The 19346-nt window shown below is 41.3% G+C and overlaps 1 protein-coding gene across 1 annotated transcript; it reads left to right on the top strand.

Annotated features, from left to right (window-relative positions):
* Positions 1 to 11482: 11482 nt before the first annotated feature.
* LOC146183118 (uncharacterized) lies at positions 11483 to 15677 on the top strand. The gene is made up of 3 exons (XM_084609023.1): positions 11483 to 11647; positions 11736 to 11813; positions 15407 to 15677. The coding sequence occupies exons 1-3, from the start codon at positions 11614 to 11616 to the stop codon at positions 15580 to 15582; spliced, it is 288 nt and encodes a 95-aa protein (XP_084465149.1). The 5' UTR covers positions 11483 to 11613; the 3' UTR covers positions 15583 to 15677.
* The last annotated feature ends 3669 nt before the right edge of the window (positions 15678 to 19346 follow it).

Here is a 19346-nt window from a genome sequence, read left to right on the forward strand (position 1 = left end):
CAGTGACAGAATTATCAAAAGTTCAAACAAGAAGTTTCTAATGAAGAAATTCAGCCTTTTCTGAGTGCATGCATTTAATGAAAGATGAACCAAAGTACCGACAATATGCAACATTACTATTCCTAAAATAACATAGCAAAATGCACACAAAATTCACATTTATAGGTTCAGTGAACAAGGTACCACGCAATGCACAGTAAAATAGAAAACACAGGCCCCTCTAGAAATGTTAAACACAAAACTTTGTCACTCACAAGGTTGATATTGGAAAAATACAGTTTATTTAGTAGAACTAGCACTGTACAAGTTAAAAGACTGAAGGAGGTAATTAGTTTGGCAATGTCAATTATCATCCCTTTTTCACAGGTACAAAATATTAAAACAATGTTGCCCCTGATTGGGTTATTAAATTGCTGACATTTTTCATCATCAAAGTGCAAATGATAAAAAGATAGTAATAATAAATTATAAAGAAATAATATAGATAGACAATTTGATGCTGAATGGTTAGCTCTGTTGAAGCTTGACAGTAATTGTTTATGAAACAAAGGGCTTTTTTTTTTTTTCTAGAGGCAGAAGTGCACTGATGTCTTTTTTTTAGTAGTTGCCTTCCATACCAGCGTGCAATAGTTAAGGTGGGAACAGAATATGACATGGTAAACTTGATACTGAGTCTGAAAGAGGGCATACCTACAACACAGGAGTTTTTTGGATACCTGCTCAATATGACTATCCCATGTCAGCTGACTTGAGAATATACACCTTGGATTTTATGCTGTATCACAACGTTTATTTCATGACTTCTTAATTTTAAATTGAGGCTTAGGGAAACATGTTTGTTTTTAGGAGCAAATAAAATTCCTTCAATTTTAGTTTCATCAATTTTTAGGCTGTTTATTTGGTAGTTCAAGTAGTTTTTACAGTGCACTAGCCGTTAGCCATTTCAAACATATCAAGTTTATTAGTTGAGCTAAAAAACAAACTTAAGTTGATGCATGAGATCATTTATGTATAAATTAGATTTAAGAACAGCCCAAGAATGCTGACTTGTGGAACATAGGTGCAAATCCCTCTAACTGGCTTAAGGAAAAAATTTCTAGTTCATCCCAGGTGGATAACAATGGATCCCCAACTGTAATTCAACTGCGATTAACTGGAAATTTGTTCCTTAAACCAGTTAGACCAGTTAAGGTTTTCACCTGGCATAGCAAATTAGAATGATAGCCATTGATGTGAATGTACCGAGTTCAGCCGGTTAGATATGATTGCAAAAGAGCATGGACACTAATCTAATTTATTAAGAGTCACATGGCATAATAAATAAAACAAAAATGCCAAAAGTGAATAAGTCAGCCTTAATGTTGTGACCATAGAAGGGCGGATCGACCTGCCCTTTCGAAAGCCATGCCAAGATTTTGATAAAATATTGTGCTTGACTATGTCGAGGTGGCTTAGAATAACCTTTTCAAGGCCCTTGGAAAATATTCTTTTGTCTTTTATATATGACCAAAACTTTTCCTTATTTCATGTCATTTAGAAAACTTCCAGATGAAATAAGCAACTAGAGGTTGAAAATTCTGTCTGGTAAATTCTGTAAACATGTAGTGCTAACAAATGTCAACGTCGAAGCTAGTGTACCACAAGAAAGTATGATACACTTACGATTCATCTGTGCGATGGCAAAGAGGGAGTTAAAGTGGCCCCAGTAAAAATAAAAAAAAAAAACATTGGAACCCCCTGGACTGTCAATCGTACTGATGCACTCAATTTTTTTCCAATTGGAATTTTCCTTTCAAGTAGGCAGCCCAATTGGGCTCAATGGGTTCCAGTTGGAATTCATAGGAACCCACTGGAAAGTCTACTTGGAACACTTGATTCCATTTGAAAATCTCATTCCAGTAGGCTCCAATTTGATAGGTCACTTGGATCCTGCAACTACTTGTGCAAAGTTATAGAGTGCCATCTGTGCATAACTATAGTATTAATCAGATCATATATGTTCCAAATGATTACTCGGTTAAATGAATCTTTACCAACTGGTTAGCCCACTTTATCAAGCCCATTGCACACAGTGAGACAATTACCATCTGAGTACAATTGGTCTGGCCAACTGCACTGGGTGTATCCATGGGAACATTTCCATATTTCACAAAGAAAACATACACAATATTCAAAATAACAACAATCAGCAGTTAACTTCTGGAAGACAGAAAACTGGACGAGTTGGTTTGGATATATGACTATCAGTAGCTTAACCTGTAAAACACAATTCTTCCTCTTACTATCGCTGCGCCTACAAAATTAAATGAAATAGCTACACTCGAATGGCAAGACTGACCCCAGCATGAGAGTAGAAATTAAGAAGTATGTTTGCTGGGTGTATGGAATCTTGTGTTATATAATGCATCTGTGAAACTGTACAGTACTGCATTTCTTATGCGAGACGTATGCTTGCCTGTACTCCTTGATATCCATCAAGCATGTTTCCGTGCAAATTGTAAGTCAGTCTACCTTTTGTCCCATTCGGTATGTTTCGTTGGACCCATTGTATATACATCCCATTGGACCCACTGAGTGCAATTGGTCTCACCTATTGGCTGCAATGGGTTAAGTGTCAAAAAACACCATTGGTTCCAGTTGGAAAATTAAATGGTTACAGTTGAAAATATCCAATTGGTCTTTTTTGACTGAGCTCGTATAATGCAGGCCCTGAAAGCATTAATTCAGGTTGAATAAGTACTAGTACTAGAACCCCTTTATAGTAAAGTCACTCGGACCAGCAAATTTCTTTACTATATCTGCTTATCAGAGCTGCTGAGCCTAGTGGTAAAGAGTTTAAAAAACTTTGCTTTTTGCTTTTGCGTTTCTATAGGTATATTTTAATTCATGGGAAGTACGTCGGCGCGGCCAGACGCACTTCAAATTTTTGTCAAATATGTATTTACTATAAAAGTGAAAAAATTACAGTTGTCTGCAGAAGACGAACTGGGACTTGAGTTTTCATTAAATGTAACCATGAGCTGTTTGCTGTAGCAAGTTCTATGCTCAATTCAGTTCAATTGGCTAGCCATTTGGTCTGTACATCAGATGTCAGTTTATTTTCAAGGTGAAGTTAGCAAACAGGAGATATATATGGCTTGTTTCTCTTCACTGGTACTTGAAGCAACCACAGTCCCAACAGTCTTATATTTTAAATAATATTTTCAAGTGCTGTACTGGAAGCTTCACTTTCAGAAGACTGCAAATATAAATAAAGGAATTGCAGTACTCAAAAGCAGTAGATTACTGCTTCATGTCTCCTTATCCATAAAATGAATGAATGAATGAATGAATGAATGAATGAATGAATGAATGAATGAATGAATGAATGAATGAATGAATGAATGAATGAATGAATGAACATTATATATTTTACACTTGACCATAGCAGCTTGCAGTTGGTAATGTTCACGCCATAAACATTTCCACCTGTCTCTCCTCCCCCTCCCCCCCTTTTCGCCCGTGACGGCAAGTGTAAGGCACCACTGTGCCTATAGCTGACACAACAGTGAGTGCTGCTGAGCACTTTCAACTAGTTTTGAATTTCAACCACCTCGCACCATCTGTCCCTTCGACGGACCCTCGACGCCACACGTACCTTAAATTCTGCTCGGAGAATGGTTGTGACTCAGCGACCGCAGACGAAAAAGCCACCACTCTGTAGCTTGAAAGTGAGTGACCCAGTGCAAAAGCAACATAAACAATAAAATGGCATACAAGGGAGCTTGCAAACAAAGCTAACGAATTACACGGCAATATGTATATATATATATATAATGGAATAATAATGTTGGTGTACATCAACCATACTCACGACAAAATGCAACTTCAGTGCCCTCAGAGATGGGGAAAAGAAATCATTTACCCTGGAAGTATATTTATTTACCAATTAAATGAGGCAATGAGAACTACTTTAGTGCCTGCAGTGTCTTGCATAATTTATTCTTAAGGGTGGCAGAACCAATTTATCAGTGCATCGGGTGAAGATATATTTCTCTTTTGGTTTTAATTTAGCGAGGGACACAAGAAAAGCAGCTGCTGTGGGAGAAGAGAACCTCAGATAATATACTAGCTGCTATTTAGAGAGGACATTAATGCAAATAATCTTATATTTAAGAAGACAAATCTGCTGTTATGAGCTGTATAACTGTCCCCGACAATTAATCTAATTACTTTCTTTTGAAGCATTAGTAACTTATTAATGTTAGTGCTTGATGTAGTGGCCCAGACCAAATGGCAATAGTTAAGATAAGATTCAAATATTGTGTTGTAGATTATCAACTTTAGATTTGGAGAAAATTCTGAGACATCTGCAAAGGACACCAACAGACTGTGGCACTCTTTTTATGTAATCTGTTCTGTTCCTTCTGTATGTGCATCAAAAATGACGCCCAGCGATTTAAAGCTGTAGATAATTTCTATTCTGTTATTTATTTTTAAGGTAAGTAAAATGGGCATTGATAAAGTTGCTTTAAAGTTTAAAAGTCAAAAGAGATGTCTTACTATTGACAATTTTAACAAGTCCATTTGATCTTAACCATGACTGAAGAACAATGTTTCCTCTTTTTAATAGGTTACTTATATATGGACGAATCAGTAAGAAAAAGCTTTTATCATCAGCATACAGAACATATAAAACGCTGCAAAACTACACACGCTACACTTCACTTCTTGCCACCGCTGCCTCATGCTTTCTGCTGCACAGTGCTGGGAATGTTCGCCCGTTTTTTCCCCTTAACTATTTCTTGGTACACTTTTACTCTCCTTTACTCCTTGAACGGACCGCGCCCCTTCCTTTCCATGTTTGTAGACAGCTTTTTCCTTTTTTATCCTACGCGCTGCGTGCTTTCCCTCACGGCTCCAAGGCCTTTGTAAAGTAGGCTTCTTCTGAATACTGCTAAGTCTGGTGGTAAAGCCACTTAAAAGGACACTCGGTGTTATTTTTGTCTTGAAATACAAATATATATATATATATCTTTTCCCCGTGATTTTAGGTAGTACGAGGGCGGCGATGTCATATCTTGGGAGTCGTCGCCGCGGCCAAGCCCACTTTACTATAACCGATTTTTACCAAAATTATCTTTACATAAAGGGGGGGGGGGGGGGGGGAAAGTACAGCTGTCTATGGAAGATGGACTGGGACTTCAGTTTCACTTTACATCCGAGTTTATTACAACGGGGTTCTACTGTAGTTATATGCTGCATCAAGTGGTGAACAAAGCTCAGTGTTTCTAAATGCATCCATGAGTTACCAATTAATACTATCGATATTATCATATACATTATGTCAGAATCAGTAAAATTGTATGCTGCAGAAAATGCATGGTAAAGCTAGTGAAGTGAAACTGCAGTTCCATTTTGCCGCCTATAGATAACTTCAGTTTTTTTTTTTTTTTTTCATTTGATGTGCGTATGTCTATATACAATCCACATAGTAAGTATAAGTATTTAAATAGCGCTGCAACCTGATGGCTCAGTGATTGGGTGCTCGACTGCTCTATTGAAGAATATGGGATCGATTCACGGCTGTGGAGACTGCTTGGAGGTGCCCATGTGCTATGCGATGTCAGTGCACAAGTGGTAAAAATTTATGAAGCCCTCCACTACAGCATGTCGCATAACTTGAGCCGCTCTAGGATGTTAAAGCTCATCCCAGACTAAAAAAAACACTCATTTCCTGCTGGATTATGGAACCGTGTACCGAAATTATCCAACTGGAAAACTGCGATTTCCGGCTGGGAAAAAGCAATTCCAGCTGGACTGACATCTATTTCCTGCTAGATTATGGAACCAGAAATCATGCATGCCCAGCTGGAATTTTGAGATTTCCAGCTGGAAAATTTACACCTCCAGTCAAGCCTCTATCTGGAATATCATTTTTTTTTCCAGCTGGAAAATATGGCCGTCCAGCTAGAAATTCAGCTGGAAATGTGCTTTTCCAGCTGAAATGGGTACGTTTGAACAAAGTCTACTAGGTGTCTATTTTCATGGGGGATAACCGACCTAGACCTAGTTACTAAGGGCAATTTTAGTACACTCAAATTAATGTGCTTGATATGTGCGCCATCTTAAATGTGTGTCAAATTCAGCTGCCTATGAAAACAGCTTGTATTAAATATATGACGGTACAATGCAGATGTTTTAAACATTAAATATCTCAGTTTCTCTTAGGCATGCAAATGTTCAAAACAGCATGCCTCTCCAGGGCATGTAAGTTTCAAGTTACATATCATTAGCATAATCGCATTCACTATACAGCTAGGACAAAGGCATCTATAGTTTTTCTCCAACTAACCCTCTCCAGTGTAAACTGCTTTATCCCTACAAGCTATCTACTTCACCAGCCCACCTGGCTATCTGGGTCCCCTTGTTACATATATCTTTTCCTGGAATTCATTCCTTTACATCTATAACTGTTGGATATCTTGCCTTTGAGCTCCTGCTGGTTCACTAATCTACTAGGCTCTCTTCCTACCTTTGCTGCTGTCTTAGATTCAATTTCAAGCCTTTTTGAAGTTTCTATCTCATCAATGGTCACAAGCAAGGTATCATATACTTGCTCTTGGAGGCATATCGATTACCAGCTACTAGCCCTGATTTCAGTGGGAATATACTTGCCAGATGCACTACACTAGCATAACAATAAAGGTGCAATTCACAATAGCCCACATTATTATTTTAGATACATGAAAAGATTATCACATAAAGTCAGGGGGGTGTCATTGTGTCTGAGAACCCTCATCAGTTTTTACGAGAGGTCTGAGACCCCCCGCACTTGAATATATCCGGTGTCCAGCACTGCACGAATATGAAGCAGGTGCATCCGTTTGGCAAAGGCCTTTATATTGCCTCATCGTTGTCTTCAGCCAAAATATCACACTTTTGCGGCAGCTCTGATCGGTCGAGACAGAATGACGTCATGGAGGTCTCCACCAATCGCAGAGCACCACCACAGTATGCGCGAATGCGTGGCTTATATGGCCATATGGCAATCAATGACTGTTTACTAATCAATTAATGGCTAACTGCAAATAAATGACTTATTATTTATTTCATTACTAATTACACATTAATGCCTAATTGATTCATAATTATTAATTTTTGCCACACACCTGGTAAAATCAACCACACAACAGTAAATGTAGAACAACTGCAAAGATACAAGGAGCGCGATCTTGTCACTGCGCTGCCAAGCAGAATGCACTGAATAAATGCACTTGCAGAATGTGAAAGAGTAGTCACTCGCTTTACTTGTAGCAGCACTCATCGCTACATGCGCAACAGTCGCGTAGCAGAATGCAGCACTCAGGCTTACGCCTTTCATCACTTTAGTCACCAAAGTGTCCTCGAATTTTATTCTTTTCAGTGGCAATCAGAGAATGCTTATGATTGTTAGAAAATTTTGCAGCAAGTTTTTGTAAGAATTATTACTTAATTTTAGTAAGAATTAGAATTTTCTAAAACCTGTGATGAAGAAAACAAAAGTTAGTCTTTTACACAGAGGCTGGAACTAATTAAGGTATTTTCACATGCCATCTCTTCGGTTTTGCCGGTTCGCACTGTATTTTGGTACTAGCTGAGCAAATTGTCAATATGCTCACGCAATATTATTCAGATGATGTACTTGTCACCAGACAAACCAAGCTGGTAGCTCTTACAATATTTTTTGCTAATTTTCATTGCGTTCACTTGAAGTGTAAAAATTATAGCATATATATTGTTTACTTAGTTGATCTTACATTTAACGTGCAATTAAGATTGTACTTTCCATATAAAGTGCTTTAAAGAAATATTGCATATGTTACAAGTGCTGACACTTTGTTGTTTCACTATAAGCTGCTTTACATCACAGATCATCGATCATGCTGGCAGAGTGCAGGGATCACTTTTTTAGGTGCATGTCATAAAATGATCACAAAAACCTCCTTAATATATATATATATATATATATATATATATATATATATATATATATATATATATATATATATAATTTCTCCCATTTAAATAGAAACATGTGCAAAGGCCGCCAGCCCTTTCTCTCACCCTCTTAGTTCCTCCTCAACAATTGCGCTCAAATTTCTAGAGTCTCTCTGATAGAGCCAGACTTTAAAGGCCCACTGTCCACCCTCCGGTCGAAAATATTTTCTTCCCCGGTGACTGTGAGACTTCGCCCCTAGAACGCAAGGCCGCAAAATGTTTTTGAAAAGAGTAACTAATAACGTTACAGCCACCGCAATCACCCGATTCTATCATGCCTCTCTCCTTCCGTTCCCTCGCAAAGGTTTTTCACTCTCCTGCCCGAGGTCGTCTAGCCTCCGCAATACAAATTCCCCTTCCTCCTCCGCGTTTGGCGGGAGGTGGGGCGTGGCCCTCCGCGAGCGCGAAAAAAAAAAACGGTCGAGGGAGCGCGCGCCGCTGGATTCAGTCTGGCCGTGGCGAGGGAAAAGCGCGCTGCGAGCGGTAGACACCCATCCTTCTCCCGTCAGTCAGCGAGACGGACCAATGGACATCGTTCCCGGTACGTACGTCATTATCGTGGCCCGTCGGGCCAGCGCAGGAAACGGGGAAGCTGGCTTCCCAAAGGAGAACATGAGAGAGCTTTGAATTGTATTTTCGATGCTTTGGGGCGCGCGTGTGACTGTAGCATTTTGCACAGACTATCTCCGGTACCTGATCGAAACACTGGGCTCCTTTGCTTAAAAGGGCCTTCCTTGGACAGTGGCCCTTTAAGCACTGAAAGTAAGTCATTCATTTCAAAATTACTTTTACTAAAGTGACCCACTGCTGTTTCTATACTTCATACCATGTACTCCCAGTACGATGCCAAGAAAGCAGTAATGACATGCAGCAAGCCTGTCCCACAGTGATGGATAAGCAAAAAAAGACAGAATTGATAGAACTAGATGTTCAAGACCTCAGACCTGCCCTGTGTCTCCGGATCACAACCATTCTCTAAGCAGAAGGTATACATGTAAGGCGTTGAGGGTCCATCGAAGTGACAGATGGTGCACAATGGTAGAAGGTCAAAACTATTTGAAAGTGTGCAGTAGCACTCACTGTTGCATACTGGCTATAGGCACAGTGGCGCCTGGTTACACTTGCCATCACGGGCAAACAAGGGGTTTGGGGGAAGAGACAGGCGGAAATGTTCACGGCGTGTTTGACCACGATTGTTTTTGTTGCCATTGTCTTATATTTTTAATAGCCTGTTCTGTAGGAAAAGGGGAGGGAATAGTCTTACTGGATAGAATTCGGCAGGAAGATGAAAGAATGTGCTCTAGTGTTTGGAGAGGTTTTGTTCACAAGCTTTACTTAGTTTATATACAGATGAAATCCAGACAGTAATTAATGAGAAGGAATTTGCTCTGCGGAAGTAATTGTAATGTTATTACTTTTTGGGAGCAGTATTTAGCAATTTCATTATATTTTTAAGGCTTAGCAAGTAATTGGTAATGTAATTTAATTGCTTTTGAACAGTAACTTTGCCAAGTGTGCTGCTAATTTACCCCAGGATAAAAGACACCAAGTGTCTATTAGGAATGAAATAGATTAAGACATGCCAGCTAGATTTGTGAATGTAATCAGGTAGCTCAAATGGTTTCTCTACTTCTGATTGGCACTTACTTCGGAACATTCAATTGGAAGGCCTTGTTGAACATTCAATAAAAAAATGTTACAACTTAAACTGCTGTGTATAGTTTGCATAATTTCTATAACCACATAAGTTGTGATTAAACGAAGTAACTCTGACTCCTGAAGATCTGCCACTGAATGCAAGAGGAGGGTCCAATGTGCGAGGCTAAACCCCAACAAAGAAAAGATCGTGTCAACTCTTCGGGTATATATAGTGTTCCTATGGTCTATGTGTCATATGAATGCATGCTTGCCTGTCGCCCGCTTGGAGCTGCCATTTCAGGTCAGTGCCAGCAAAATAAGCAATAAAACTGGAAGCCTTAGCTGAACTGCCTAATTGGAATGTTCAATTTATTCAAACTGGTGCTTCGAGTCTGTGCCAAAAGCATATTTAGAAATTTTGCAACTGCAAACCTCAATTGACAATCATAATTTTTTTTCTTGACTGGGCCAGTGTCTCGATGAAAAACATACCATACTGCCCATATCGCAACTTTCACATAATAACAAGTCAAAAGACGATGCCACTCAAATCTCTGAAAGATGGAAACTATAGAATTATGGGCGGGGAGGCTCCACGAAAACTGCTGAGTTAATTCAGATACAGGGCACACTCAGTACAACTGCACCTTCCAAAAACAGGAGTTTGCATTATGTACCGTTTTTTTCTGACTTACAGATTGATCAGCCACACTGCTGAGCCATAATGCAAACCCAGTTCGCGGTCATACATATATAAGTTTCATATAAGTACCAAAGCAACCTCGAATATTCACCAGCTGTTGCTGCCTGCAGTTTCTTTCTGACAAGCGATACTAACCGGCCATACAGCCTGTATTTCCTGTCTCTATCAGATACATTAAACACTGAATTATTAATTGCGAACGCGTATCCTAGCTGACCGCAAAAAGGAATTCGGAGGTAAATAAATGCAGTGCCATAACGTACAGCCTTAGAGCTATGGAACAAAACACTGCACCAACTGCGTATTTGAAGGCGGAATACCTTCGGCAGAACAACGAGATAAGCAGCCCACGGGGAGCCTAATTCCCTTGCGTCGAATGAAGCGCACAATGCACAGCCGAACCCGAAGCCCAGAGCGAAGCTAGAAATTGCACTACACGAGAAAAACTTCGTCTGCAACTGTACGTCACAATCAAGCGCGTCCAAACTCCGCGCTTGATTGTAGCAACCAAGCGCGGATTTCTCCAATCCTTCTTGCTAATCCAGAGATTAGCAACTTTGATATATGAGTACGCGAAACGCTTCGACTGAAATAGGCATGGAAATAACCCATGAGTACAAGCGGTACAAATGCGCGACCAACGCCATGACCAACGCGCCAACGCCAAGGTCAATCTACCATGCCAACGCCATGCCAACGCCGGCCGATACACATAAGTTAAAATTATTAAGAAAATGAACAATAACTTATTTTAAGCCACAATTTTAAGTTATAGATTAGTATTATAAAGATTTGACTTGCTGTTGCGCACATTTTTTCTTTTGCTTAGTTTATGATGACGTAGAATGACGTATTTTGTGCGTGGCAGCAGCATATTACTGGTGCCACGGTGCGTGTCATTAGTCTCCGCCTTAAAAAAATAGAGGAGCACCCTATTCCCCGCTAAGGCTTTCCCCGCTAGTTTCGCGCGCCACCTCTCGAAGGCTCTTCTAACCAGAACTCCTTTCCTCGGGAAGCATCGCCTCCGCGGATCCGCGGCTTCCTCTCACCTCTCATGGCCTAGCCAAAACCTGTAGTACAAAGTTACCACACAAGAAGGCGTTGCGCGCTCAAAAACAAAGAAAGTTGGAAGGTCACGTGGTTTGCACGGTAGAGAATCAGAATCCCTTTCTCTATGGTAGGAAGCAGGAGGCTTCGTTCGCTGTCGCAGTATTTCACTCGATTTTATCCCCTACTACCACACCACTGACGCTATGGCGAGGACCAAGGCCGACTGTTCTAATCGAGGTAAGTCTGAATTCTGCTGTAGGTAACTGTAGTCGGCGAAAGAAGGGGGCAAACCTGTGGCAAAATTAAAGGCATGTTCTTCTCGCAGCTTTTGGCGGGAAGAATGGCCCTAAATCCATGAGCGCACCGCCAGCTCCGAGCCATGGAAACAAGGCGAAGACACGAGGTATGGCTATCGAAATTTTCATCTACTGTTCTCAGCTGTGCCAGTATGCATCTTCAAAAGTTCGAGGTAGCCTTTGTACGTAGTACATCATGGTTCTAAACAGTGTCTCCTTTGCACAAAAAGAGGCACTGATCGAGAGAGAGAGATAGCCCTAGTCGCTTTGGGACGTTAAACCCCACAAACCAAACACTTTCCCACAGTCAGATAGTGTAGGAGGTACGTCAGTTATGAGTTCCGTGTTTGCGCTAATCTAACTTAGGTTGCACATGTGAAATTTATTATGTGAAATGGATGCTGAAAACTCGAAATACTATAAAATCTTCTCTGTGCACGAGGTATATAATCTAATATTCGGAGTCATCGTTCACTTCCACATCAAAATATCGAGTCAAAACCACCGTGTCATCGACAGCCCATAGGAAACGTAAATCACGGGTCGAAGATGCACTCGCTCTTGTCTTTGCTTACGACTCGCTTTGTTACCTGCTTTCGGCATTTGCCCTTTAGCCTTTTGGTCGCTGTTTTTCTTTGTCTCTTTTCTGTGTTTGCTTTTGAATCACCATATTCTTTTTTGTACTGCGCTGGCTTTGGGCACAGGCTGATCGCAGTCACGGCTTTGAATTGAACTCTTCTGGAACTACCCTTGCACAATACAAATTGTTGATTTCGCAGACAGTAAAATATTGTTTTATGAGCCTTAGGAGCAAGATAAGACCCTGCGATTAAGATTGTCAAATCGTGCTAGATTCAAACAAAAAGAAAAGAAATGCTTATCCTCTAGGTTTTTCCCATTTTCTCCTAAGTTTTGTAAAATTAACCTCCTCGGTATTATGGTTTTGTGTGTGTGTGTGTGTGTGTGTGTGTGTGTGTGTGTGTGTGTGTGTGTGTGTGTGTGTGTGTGTGTGTGTGTGTGTGTGTGTGTGTGTGTGTGTGTGTGTGTGTGTGTGTGTGTGTGTGTGTGATAGCATGCCTTGCAGTTCAAGACTTAAATATTTACAAGCATAAGTACACACAGTGCCGGTGATGGGTGCCTATGGCTAGATTTCCTTTAGATCACATTCGTACGGTCTAGTTTCCCATCTTCATTTTTGTCCTGAAAGTAAAGTTTCTTCTCTGTGTAACAGCTCCAAAATTTTAATTCATGCTGCGAAGTGCAGACTTTTTTTTTTTTTTCCTCTGAGCAGCTCCAAAAATTTCTACAGTCCTTTTTGAGCTGTTGCACCTCTGGGCTCGAATTCTAGGTCGCCATTGGTGAAGCTGCCCAGCGACTGTCATAAGAGGGCATTGAGTTGTTGCGCCCGTAGCCTGTCACTTTGCTCTGTTGCCCTTGTTTGTTTGATTTTTAACAGTGCCAAAATTGGCTGCAAAGCTGTCAAAATCCATTGCTTTTGACCATGAGTGCAGTCTCGATGGTAGAAAAAAAAAATTAGGAACAGGTCAGAAATCTTTGGGTTGACGCCAAATTTATCAGGGAGGAGCCTGTAACCGAAAAAAATTCAGCTGAAAAGAATATTGGGTTCATTTACATGGGGATCGCTGCATTGCGATTGTCGACAGTAGTAAAAATGGTGGAGTTTTAAGCATAGCTTTATTTAAAAGCTTTCGCTCATGTAACTAGATTAAAGCCATGCTAAACACCCACTATTTTTACAGCTGTCAACAAACAGCGACATAGCCACCCCCACTTAAGCATGGTGATGGTGGCCGACCTTTAGTAGCGTGTCGCTGGCTTAGCTCCAAAGAGCTAAAGGCGTGGCCAAAAAAGAAAAAAAAAAAGTCACTGCTGTTGTGCCAGGGTCAGTCTGAAGTGCACCCATAGTGCGTCTCACCACTGTTTGCAACCACTATGGTTTAGTAAGGTTGTACAAAGATCTGGTTCAGGTAGATGCTGAAGCTTTGTCTTTGAGCAGATGGGGTAATGCTTTTCCTTAACACTAACTTTTCATTCCACTCTATCGTTTTTTTTTTGTCACCTTTTTGGAGAAGGAAGGCGCAGTTATCTGTCACTTTTCAGTGGACACCTACACTTCATTAGGTCAAGATCAGTCGGACCTAGCGAGGCGAATGTCGAAGTTGCTCCCTGATAGTAGAGCTTACTCTAACTTTGGCGTACACCCTTTGCCTGCGAGTTACGCTCACAAGGTGCACCGAGGTGCTACACATCGTCAAGGGCAATATTATTGGGAAAAGAACAGATAGGGATAGGCAAGGTGGGGAGCAGTGCATCAGAGACCTTGGAAGATTCTGGGTGACACAGGCTCATGCCATGGTCCGGTTTTGGCTATCAGTCTCCTCACTGGCCTTTACTCTATTCCATTCATCAATTGAGGGATCAGGTACGAGTTCTGGGTTAGATGGGCCCTACAATCCCATGTTATGTCACCAAATTTTGCTGTTTCTTCACAGAAGTGAAAGGTTGTCTGCAAATCAGATATGGGTTAGGCAGAACATACCCACCACAGCACCGCTCACTATTTAGAGAGCAACAGGTGGTGTGCAAAACAGTGATGCTCCATCTGTATATTTAATTTTTAAAAACCAATCTTTTTGTCGTAGCCAGAATTGATGTGAAACTGCCTCCAAAGTGCACAATTGTAAATTGCTCAGCTGGCCTCTCTGCTATCAGGATATTTAGGCATGCTCAGTTTGAGGAAGTATCGAAACACTGATGACACGTAATGTTAAAGTGGGCAGTGTAATTGAGATTTTTGCCAGCACACAAAAAGTGCCAAGGTCCTAGTTCAGTGATAAGTTACTCATGGTGGAAAACATTGCCGAGCAGATTAAGGCTTCTCAGCAGCCCTCTTCAGCTATTGCCCAAGTAGTCAAAATAGAGCCTGCAGGTTCATGGCTGGCAGCAGTTAGGCACCAGTGCGAATTACTTTTATAACATTTTTTTCGTACAATTGCAAAACAATGTGTTGAACCAATTAACTATTGAGCAGCTAAAAATGTTTGGTTGGTTTTGTAGGATTTAAACTCCTATAGCGAGTCGAGCTATGAGAGATACCTTATTGGAGGGCTTCAGAAATTTTTAGACCTCCCGAAACTTGCACTGATCGCAGTGCACATTATATGTGTAAAAATCACCTTACAAGGTTGAGTTACCGTGGTGATTGTGTGCAAGTGCAGACTACATGCACTTTGCATAGATGTTTTGCCAACTGTGCTGTAATAGTATTTTGGTAGGTCTGATTTGATGCGGGCATCCATGAACCACTGGCTGGGATTAGATCTCGAGACCTTAGGGCTCTGTAGCCAAATGTCCGAGCTACTAAACTGCTTGTAGGATGCAAAAGCCAAATGTGATCATTTGTTGTAACCGCAGACGCATGCAATGCATGCAGAGGCCACACCTTTGCTATAATTGTTTGGTTGGCCGGGCAGAGATCTGGCCAACTGAAAGCCTAACTATGGTGGAAAGCCAGCCCAGGAGGTTGCCCTGTCCAGCTCGGACTTTGAGGACCAACATGCCCTAAGTAATTAACATATCATTGGTGTGCAGTTTGGTGACACGGTTGCTAGCTATGGAAGCCAAACCTTTTGCAGCCAACATCCACAGCACAGTACTGATGGCTGTTTTCCAATTTCAGCCGGAGCCGGCCGTGGGAACCCTTACTGTCCAAGGCCCACCCCATCGTGGCAGAAGGAGATAGCAATCTTCCTGGCGAAGCCAAAGGTGTCCATTGAAAAGCAGGGGGAAACCTGTGGAGAACCTTCCAGTCCAGACACACATGGCCAAAGTGAAAATGGCACATCGTCCATGTAGTTACTGTCACGTGTTTTCTACATGCCAGTCACTGGCTGTATGAATTTAATAAAAATAACTACACCAGACATGTGCAACATTCTGCATTCTTTGTTTATTCATCTCACCACTCGCACAAAGAGCAGAAACGGCCTCGAAAGCAACCAAACTTATCCTTACAAAGGAAGTGTGGAAGGACTTATGGTCCCCTGCATCTAACATTCAAGCAATGAAAGAAAATATGCATGGGGAGGTAAGTAAGAAAAGCCTGCTTTCTGCTGATTTCATGCTACTGACCGATTATAACAGCTTGGGTGGGTATAAAAAGCTTAGCGAAAGGTTTCAGTACAAAGCTAGCCATGCAGGATAAAGTGATGTAGAAAATGAGCTACATCACATGCCCCTAATATATTAGGCGCCCCTTCTCATACATCTTTGGCTCGCCACATAGGCTACATAACTATCACCACAGCAAGGAAATGACTGTGGAAACATCTCCCTAGGCAACCTTTTTCAATGAGAAAAATAGAATGGAATTGCCACGCTACAGGAGGGAGGGGGTTTAGAAGTGTGCCACAGAAGCCTTAACACCGGCATTCAACCACTTTAGCAGGGTGAGGTATCGGAGAAAACTGGGTGTCAAGGGTAGCATGAAGCATTCTACAAAAGCCAGGCACTTTCTTATGCAATCTTCAGTCTCAAAAGAACATCCAGCATACAGAGTGAACAAATCTGCTCACCGGACAGCACTGTAAGTTATGCTGAAATGAATGGCATGAAATCTGTTGAAACAGCTAGATCTGCACTGCCTCCAGTTACGACTACAGAGCAGCGCTAATCGACAGCACCTCACTACTCGACATACAAGAGAATGTAGGGAAAAGCTAGTTTTGCCAAGGCTTGCTGAGTGCTCTCCATCTCCCTCTGCAGGGGCAGTTGTGGCTATATCTGAGCTCATGGTATAGCATCCACCTGTAACAGTCAGTTGGTCTCGATTTAAGGGCGGATGCAGGCCAATGGGTGAACTTATGAGCTGTTGGACCAAGTCTGCAAAATTTCCAGGGATGGCTTGTTTTTCTCTTATTGGAATATATTCTGTTTCTTCACCTTGTTAAATTTGCACTACGCTGCGCAAAAATGCCCTGACTAGCCACAAATGTTTGCCTATACTCAGGGACAACTTCCTGCGGTCGTGATATGGGCGGTCACAATGTTTTAGACACTGCAGCATATGTCACTGGCCTTTTAGTTTATTTTGAGATGCCGTCACTCCGCTTTTAACGTCTACTCATATTCTCTCTTGCATCCACGTGCTTCCTCCGCTCGTCCGAGTGTGCTGAACCAATGTGGTTCGAGGATGCTTCATCTCATGGGTCACAGTCCGTGCGATAAAGTATCCACATATCGCAAAGGGGCCGTTTGTAACAAGGCACCACTGCTACTGCATCGCACTGTGAAAAGGGCCGTGGTGGTACTTGTGATTTTGGGGCAATACTTTAACACTGTGTTTTAAGCACTGCATGCTTTTAATGGATGTATCTGCAGTCTTTTATGACGCTCTTGGAAATTTTTAGTATTTTGCTGGGCTACTCATGCACGACAAGATTGTTTTTATGCTGTCCCGCTGGTAGATTCCCTTTCCCGTCATCAGATAGTGTAGGAGGTGCTTCAGGTATGGTCGTTGCGCTTGTGCTGATGCAGCTTGAGGTGTTGCATGTGAAGCAGGTCAGGAAACGCAGCAGCCTTAGATTTTGAATTCCATGTATTGTACGTTTCAGTAGGGCCCAAGAGTGCCAAAATTAACACTTACGGATGCTGAAACATAGTCCGCTCTGTGCTCGAAATATATATCGTAATATCCCATATCATTGCCTATCTTCCCTTAATCGAAATATTGAGTCAAAACCAAAGAGTCACTGCCAGCCCCCAGAAAGCATAAATCACGGGACGAAGATGCGCTCGCTCGTCAGTTTTCTTTGTTTACAGTTTGCTTTCTTATCTGCTTTTGGGATTTGCCCTTTCGCTTTTTGGTAGCCATTTTTCTTATTTTTTTGTTTGTTCTGTACTGCACTCGCTTTTGGGCACAGGCTGATCGCAGTGACTGGTTCCTCTGGAGCTGCCCTCGCACGGCACAAATTTCACAGACAGTAAAACATTGTCTTATGAGTCTCACAAGCAAGATAAGATCCCCTGATTAAAATTGTCAAACCACACTAGATGAAAAAAAGAAGAAATGCATATTCTCTAGCTTTTTCCATTTGTATGCGGTCACTGAAGTTTGAAAACTTAGCCTCCTCGGTTCTATGCTCAAAGATTTTTCTGCTCCAAAAATTGCTACAAATCTTACTTCAGCTATTGCATCCCTGCAAATAGAAAAAGGTTATGGCTGTCATAATGAGTAATTAAGTGTGTCAGCTTAGGAAAACTCATTTCAAAAATTATGAAGATTTACTAATTGTTTGTGCTTAGATAACTTCTTGGTAGTTTATTATGCAGGATAAGGCCAAATGCAGGTTCTTTATGACATTTTTGTTAAAATCTGAGCACTTTGTAAACAAACTTCATTTTTTCTATTGTCATTGTACAGTCGAATGCCTTTATAACAAAGCGCTTGGAACCTGTCAAATCCTTCGTTGTACACGTCGCTTCATTGTAAAAGTCGCAGACCTTATCACACGCAATAGAGAGTTAGGCATGTTTAGAACAATAAAAGCATAATTTAACATTAATTCAAGTGTTATTATGTCATTTCATAGGCTGCCAATTGGTACGGAGCAAAATCTGCCGCTGCAGACACCGGCTTTTTCGCAGTGTTTGCGCTTGTTGTTGACTGCGGTCGCCACTGTTGGCTTCCATGTTTACAGCTAACCACAGTTTACTGCGGCTCACTACAGCTTGCTACTTAGCGCAACATCCGGAAGAAAGTGCGAGTACCGGTGTGCCTTTAGTTTTGCTTTTTGCCGGCAGGCTGCTTTGGCGCCGTTCGTCAAACGTTCTGGTAGCTCTGCCTTCCGTGCCTTTTTTGTTGTTTGTTTTTGCGTAGGTGTATGGTAACCTTGGCTATTGCGGAATTCGGAATTGCCGGAGCGGTCTTTGTAGTGGTATTCCCTACGCGCTCTGTAACTCAGTGGCGGCTGCGGAGAGCAATGACAGTGCCGCTATATATACTCGTAAAGATGCGAATAAGCCATCGGGGACGCCCGAATTCCTTCGTTGTATAGGCGAATTCGCTGTACTGGTCTTCGTTGTACACACATTCACGATACATACGAAAGATAGGAATGCTGCCATCAAAAAAAAAATTAAGATGTACTTTTTGGAACATACGTGATTATTTGTTTCCTATTTCCGTTGTGTAATACCAATTACTGTTGACACTGTTACCTTGATGTATGTTACAGATTGAATTTTATGTATTTTGCCACTGGTTTGCGTTTGTATTACATTCTCACATATGACTGACTATTTTGTGCTGCTCTGTGCCTGCTGCGTTGTATTGCACATGTCATTTGTGGTGCCGAAGGCCCCGTCAGGTGACTTGTATGTCACCTTTAGCCTCGGTCCCACGGCAAAAATTGTATTTTTGCTACAAAGTGCAATAAATAAATAAATAAACTTATAAAATCCTTTGTTATATAGGTCATTTTGCTGTAGAGGCATTCGACTGCATGTCACATATTTGATACTTTTTTTCTTATGCAATAATTAGGAATCCAGGAGTACCTTATCTTGTTCACAACAAAATTTCAGTTCAGAAACCACCTTGAAAGCAGCCTTTGGCAAAG

This window comes from Amblyomma maculatum, chromosome 7 (genome assembly GCF_055883805.1).
Source record: "Amblyomma maculatum isolate TAMU_Amacu chromosome 7, ASM5588380v1, whole genome shotgun sequence".
Classification (NCBI taxonomy): Eukaryota; Metazoa; Arthropoda; class Arachnida; order Ixodida; family Ixodidae; genus Amblyomma; species Amblyomma maculatum.